This window comes from Nematolebias whitei, chromosome 14 (genome assembly GCF_014905685.2).
Source record: "Nematolebias whitei isolate Nwh7 chromosome 14, NemWhi1, whole genome shotgun sequence".
Taxonomy (NCBI): domain Eukaryota; kingdom Metazoa; phylum Chordata; class Actinopteri; order Cyprinodontiformes; family Rivulidae; genus Nematolebias; species Nematolebias whitei.
This window is the reverse complement of record NC_056511.1, coordinates 21,721,261-21,727,612: the sequence shown is the minus strand read 5'-3', so window position 1 is coordinate 21,727,612 and position 6,352 is coordinate 21,721,261. Positions and strand designations below refer to the sequence as shown.

At 41.7% G+C, this 6,352-nt stretch overlaps 1 protein-coding gene across 1 annotated transcript in view; it reads right to left on the bottom strand.

Annotated features, from left to right (window-relative positions):
* The window catches only part of slc43a2b (solute carrier family 43 member 2b), a 17,358-nt gene extending 14,925 nt beyond the window's left edge, over nt 1–2,433 (bottom strand). Inside the window, exons 1-2 of the mRNA XM_037687991.1 lie at nt 2,408–2,433; nt 1,498–1,770 (exon numbers count right to left, since the gene is read on the bottom strand). Coding sequence (XP_037543919.1) covers nt 1,498–1,657 — 160 coding nt within the window. The 5' untranslated portion in view covers nt 1,658–1,770; nt 2,408–2,433. The remainder of the gene's footprint in view (nt 1–1,497; nt 1,771–2,407) is intronic.
* Between the last annotated feature and the right edge of the window lie 3,919 nt (nt 2,434–6,352).

Sequence of the window (6,352 nt, the reverse complement as noted above, 5' to 3'; positions counted from 1 at the left end):
GGGGGGGGGGGGGGGGGGGGGGGGGGGGGGGGGGGGGGGGGGCTTCAGAAACCATCTTATCACCAGCAAACTGGTTGGTTCACTATGGGAGAGTGCTGCTTGTGAGAATAAGTTTGTTTTGGCTCCTAGGACTGATGAAGTCCTTTGAATGAAGGACGAAACGTCTCATCAAAAAAGAAACCGTCCAGAGGACCTGACTGAACGTTGTTGGATGAGAACATATTTAAACTCCACACAGATTATTTCATGTTGCGAAATGATGGAGTTGTTTTAGTCCATCCTTGAAAATAACCTCTTTCATGACCTCGTGTAAAAATAAGAGCTGTCACACTCAGAGTGCGTGCTGTTAATGACTCTCAGCTACTACCACCCTAATATCTGCAACGTTGACTGGACTTGACTATTCCTGTGTTTCACAAGGTTCGATGAGCGGAGGTCTTATTTTGACATGACTCTATAAAAGTTAATAATCTGCAGATGTGCATCCAGTGGTTGCTTCAAGAAAATGTGTCTTAAATAATTGCACCATTTGTTCACAGAGACCCACGGCTGACGGCGTTAGTGCCAGAGTCTGTTGTCAATGACACTCAGCTGCAGCCAACACAAATCTTTACACAATATCTGCGAAACTGACTGAATCACGACCATTTGTTTGTTGATGACAGCCAGTTGGCTCTGGCAGCCATCTTGAAATGGGTTGGCTCTTAAAGTAAGTCATTTGTTAAATTCCATCCAATGATTAGTTCCTTTTTTTTTTTTTTTACAAATATCATTATTGGTTCAGTAAATATTTTTCCAACATAAAGACTGAGTGGACTCCAAATAGTTAATGGGAAAATTTTAAACAAGATTCTTGGCACTTAGAATATAAGTTGAGGGTCAGTCTCAGCTACTACCACACCAGATATTAGGCCAATATCTGTAAAATTGAAATAGTTTGACCCATTTTTTGTGTGTTTTTAAACTTATTTGTTTGTGTCAGCTGTCTTATATTGTGTTAATCAGTTGTAGATGTCATCCTGTTTTGTATGAGGGCACAGAAACACAAATGAAACTTTAGAGCATGAGACAGAGAAGAACTAAAATGTCAGGGAGGGGGTGATTTAGGAGGCTAAGGTGAGTTATAACCCTCTTCTGTCAGCCAGCGTCCACTTTGTCTGGAGCTGCTGTCGGTTCAGAGTCAAGAAAAACTGCACACTTTGATTCCTTTAACTCTGGACGTCTTTGTCTTCCTGAACTGGACTGATCAGGTTTAGTCTCTGGAGTCCCACTAACAGGTTCACACTTCACAGAAGAAGAAAAGGCTTCTTCTAAAAGAAGCAGACAGGAGTATTGATTTACATCTCTTTAAACGAGAGACTCCTTCCACTTAATTCTATTTTCAAACCAATTCAGGTAAAAACTAAACCTAAAAAAACAGTTTTTAACACCAGAGCATTTATATTTTCTGACCAAAACAGGAAGAGAGAGCAAACTTTCAGTTCTGTTTGGACTCACCGTCCTCATTGCAGAGGTAGGAGTAGAAGCCTTCTGACTTCAGCATGATGAGGAGCGACCCCCATCCCAGCAGCACAGCAGAGAAGAGCAGGTTCTCCACGATGGCAGTCACTGCCATCCACCAGCGCCTGGCGAAGGCCGTGGCGAGGGTCGGGGCCATGCTGGAGGAAAAGAAGGGATGAAGCAGAGAGAAGCAGCGAGCGGCAGAAGAGGAGAGAAGTTTGCAGAGCAGAGCCTCCCTGACTGACGTTCAGGATGAGGAGAGACCGATCACTTATCGGTGAAAGGAGAAGTACAGGAGGGAGGCAGGGGGAGGGAGGGGGAGGTTTGACAGTTAGCCTATCTGAAGTCAGACGAGGACAGGAAGGTTTGGCTTTATGGGAGGACAGGATTCACTCAAGACAGTTTGACACAAAGTGTTAATGCTTCAGCTGCAGTTAGTTGTATTTAATCAAACACTGTGTGATTAAATAAAAAGTCTTATCCTTTAGTCACAAACAGGAAGTGGTCTCAAATGATCCTGAGAGTCAATTATTAACATTCTATCTGATAAAAAAAGATTATTACATCACTGGGCTACTGGAACAAAGCCTGAACATCACATTATCATTAAAAAGAACAGCCTATCGCACAGCAAACTGGACCAAACTGGACCCAGACACAAAACGGGACCCCTAAATTTCCTCTCAAGTCCATCCAACCGAAACATTTGTCTGCAATTACCCCGGCGCGTCCCAAACAGTCCTCTCACAAAGACAAGCTTTGTGCTCCATCTGAGGGTCTGCAGTTAGTCTCACAGACGGGCCCATGAACACAACTGAGGAACAGCCTCATCAGCATCACGTTCTTCAAAATGTTTTACTATCATTTCTTTTTGAAAGTGTGAAACAAGTCGTCCATGTGCTCTCACCTCTGCAGGCTCCAGCTCTGTGAACCGCTGCCTGCAAGAGCCTGCTTTTATACTCCGAGGGTCTACTCAAGGCGCCCCCTGTGGACTCGCTCTGGCTCGCCTCTGAGGATGCTGCAACAGTCCACGCTAACAAACAATGCAGATCATCATGCCTCAGACATTATCGTGAAGTGCATTCATGTAGAGATGGCGAAATGTTCTTTACGGTGACATGAGGAGAGGGATCGATGTGGACTGGAAGCATGTGTGCAGGTATCAGCTGTGCTCCGGATCAATCAGCAGCATTGATGAGCAGCAGGAGAGCCCAGTGAAGCTCTGACACAGTGAAGCTCTTATGTCAGCTGTTTACAGATGTTTACTGCTTTTTCTTGGTTATTTTTCATCATGTTTAATTCCCAGAACTTATAGATCTTCAGTTTTAGTCCACCCAGCACATTTCAGTCAGTTTTTGTTTGTTAATACAACATATAGAAGGGCTCTCAAACATTTTGGGTTCAGAGACCCCCTCATAACCCTCATGTTTATTAAATAATTTTCTTCAATTTGTTTCTTTAATGCAATGGAAATATTTGTGTAACATAAATACTGAAGACCTGTTTCTTAATAGTGTTAATACAATTTTTATACTTTTAAATATGGGGTATTTTTTTATTCAATACACACATAATTAACAATTTTTTTTATTTCAACTTCCAAAAATGACAGTTATGAGAAAATTAATAGCATCCACAAACACTTTAAAACTTTACCTATTCGCACAATGAACATAAATACATTGTCACTTCTTCAAATTACTACAGAAAACTCTTTACATAAAACTGAAAAGAATCATAACAGCAGTAGTCAAACCAAGTAACAGGGCTTCATTTGTAAACCAATTGATGCTGGAACGCAAATAGTGAGCCGGGGTGATGGGGGAGAAATCTAGGGGTCCTCCACCAGAAAATTTTGAATAAAGTAGATATTTTCTGCATTTTGGTGCATTTTAATGGGTTGTTAAACATCTGTGCTTGTTAAAAGAAAACCTTTTTTTTTGCGGATCCCCAAGCACCGGATTGCGGACCCTCGGGGGTCAGGGGACCCAGTTTGAGAACCACTGCCATATAGTATTTATAAAAATGCGATGCAGTTGTTTCTTAGTCGGTGTTCAGATCATCTGAAGTGGGATTTTGTAAAAAATCTGTTTCTTGTTGTCGACAGCTCTTCCAATGACCTGTTTGCAGAAACAGAGTTTAATTGGGGCAAAAAACAGATGAACCGACAGCTTGTCAGAGGGAAGAATGAGGATCGCTGCTGACTCAGAACAACTCCAGCCTTTAAAGATACCTGGAAATTTACTCTGGTTTCAGCTCTGCTCAGGCTTAGCTCATTCAAAATTAAACTCTTTTTCTTCAGACTGAGGTCAGACAAAGAGGTTTACAGCAAGAAACAAATTTGTTCTTCACAACATTTTTCTACAGAATCCCACTAGAAAAGCTCAGAACTATCCCTTTACCACACAGTTAGCATGCTGTCTACATGACTTTCTGTGTTCGAAAGATTATTACATTGCCTTTAGGTTTGTTCTCCTGGTGTTTCAGCAGCAAAATTTACCGTTGGTGATGTTCCATTACATATTGAACATTACTATTGATATTGGTTATCTTATTTCTTTATATATTGTTTTTAACATTTTAGAAACTTTTTGTGTGAATCTTTTTATCTGTTGCTGCTGTTACACTTGAATTTCCCATCCGTGGGACTATAAAGGCTGTTTCTATTCTATTCTATTCTATTCTATTCTATTCTATTCTATTCTATTCTATTCTATTCTAAAATTGGTGAACTGATGGAGACAACTTGAACATAAGTGTTTGTCCGACTCGCAGTGGACTCTGGGTGGGCTCAGATCAATATGGGGATCAGTTAGCCCCTGATAGACTTTGCGTTGTTTCTTAGATGGAAAAACACTCCGTCTTTCAGAATGTCTTGTCTCTTTGTTTCAGATCACTTCAGCTGGATTTATCAGGTTTGTTACAAACATTGAAATCACAAACGCAGCTGATCAATGGAACAATTTAATAATTTGAAGAAGAAATCCATCCATCCATTATCTTGATCCGCTTTTTCCTTTTTGGGTCGCGGGGGTCACTGGTGTCCATGTTTAGCAGACACTGTGTGAGAGGCGGGGGACACCCTGGACAGGTCTTCAGTCAATCGCAGAGACAAACAACTCTCTCATTCACACCTAGGGACAATTTAGAGTTACCGATCAGACTAACATGCATGTTTTTAGTCTGTGGGGGGAAACTGGATTACCTGGAGAAAACCCACGCATGCACGGAGAGAACATGCAACTCCGCCCAGAAATGGTGGAGTATATAGAGTTATATTTATATAGACGTACTATAAACTCATGTTCAGGCTGCTGTTTAATATGCCATATTGTTTTACATTATTAGTGTTTAGTACATCTTAGCTCTTTTAGCATATCGTTTAGCATTTGTTAGCATATATTTTATATCCTTGTATACTGTTTCTTTTTATACTTTATATTTTTGGATGTACAAAGTAATTGGGACCTTAAGTACACAATTTCGTTCTACCTTAAGTACCACGTGTGATGCGAATGACAAAAAAGAACCTTGAAGTGACCTGATGTCTCTCTTGTAAATGAGAGACATCAGGATTTTCCTGTCTAAATAAAGGTTGAATGAATGAAAAAATGATCCAGGTAGAAAATCATTAATCACGTGAACAGCTAGTTTTGGCTGTCAGTAGCAAGCTGGTTGATCCACTATGAGAACGTGCTATTTATAAAACTGAGCTGAATACAGCTCTTCAGACTGAAGACGTCTTTCGGATGAAAGACAAAATGTTTCTACAATTTTTTTATTTTTATTTTTTGAATGTCCAGAGGACCAGACTTAACATTTTTAAAACTTGAAGTGTCCTTGGCTGAGATGTGAACTGGCAACCTTCTTGCTGAGAGGCTCTACCAGCTGAGACACAAAAAATAAATATTGAAAACGCACCTGTTTAAACTGGTTCCAGTGGAGCTTGATGTGGAATCCCAATGTGTTTGTCTGGTGTTATTTTATTTATTAAAAGATTGTTTTGTTGATTTTTAATAATATTTCTGGTCAGTTTAGTAGTTTTAAAGAAAAAAACATTTTTTCATTATTTATGTTTTAATTATTGTACTTTTTTATTTAAAACATAAATTATGAATTTAATTATTGTACAGACTCCTCCTTGAATCGCCACCTTATCGTGGTGGAGGACTTTGTTTGCCTGAATGATCCTAGGAGCTATGCTGTCGAGGGCAATTATAATTGCCCCTGGTAGGGTCTCCCAAGGCAGATTGGTCCTAGGAGACAGGCCAGACAAAGAGCGATTCAGACGATTTTTATGGACAAAACAAAACAAGGAACTCAGTGTCCCTTGCCCAGATGTGGGTTACCGGGGCCCCACCCTGGAGCCAGGCCTGGGGGAGGGGCTCATTGGTGAGCACCTGGTGACTGGGTCTCTGCCCATGGGCTCAGGCTCAGCCCAAAGGAGCAGCATGGGTTTGCCTTCCTGTGGACCCACCACCTACCTGCAGGAAGGGCCATAAAAGTCGGGTGCATGATGCTATGGGCAGTGGCCGAAGGCGGGGACCTTGGCGCTCTGACCCTGGCTTACCAAAGCTAGTTCTTGGGACATGCAATGTAACCTCTCTGGCAGGGAAGGAGCCTGAGCTTGTGCACAAGGTTGAGAGGTACTGACTAGATATAGTTGGGCTCATATTGATGCACAGCATGGGCTCTGGAACTGATCTCCTTGAGAGGGGTTGAACCTTATTCCACTCTGGAGTTGCCCATGGTGAGAGGCGTCGAGCTGGTGTGGGTCTACTTGTAGCCCCCCGACTTGGTGCCCGTGTTGGTGTTTTCCTCGGTAGATGAGAGGGTGGCTTCCCTTAGCCTT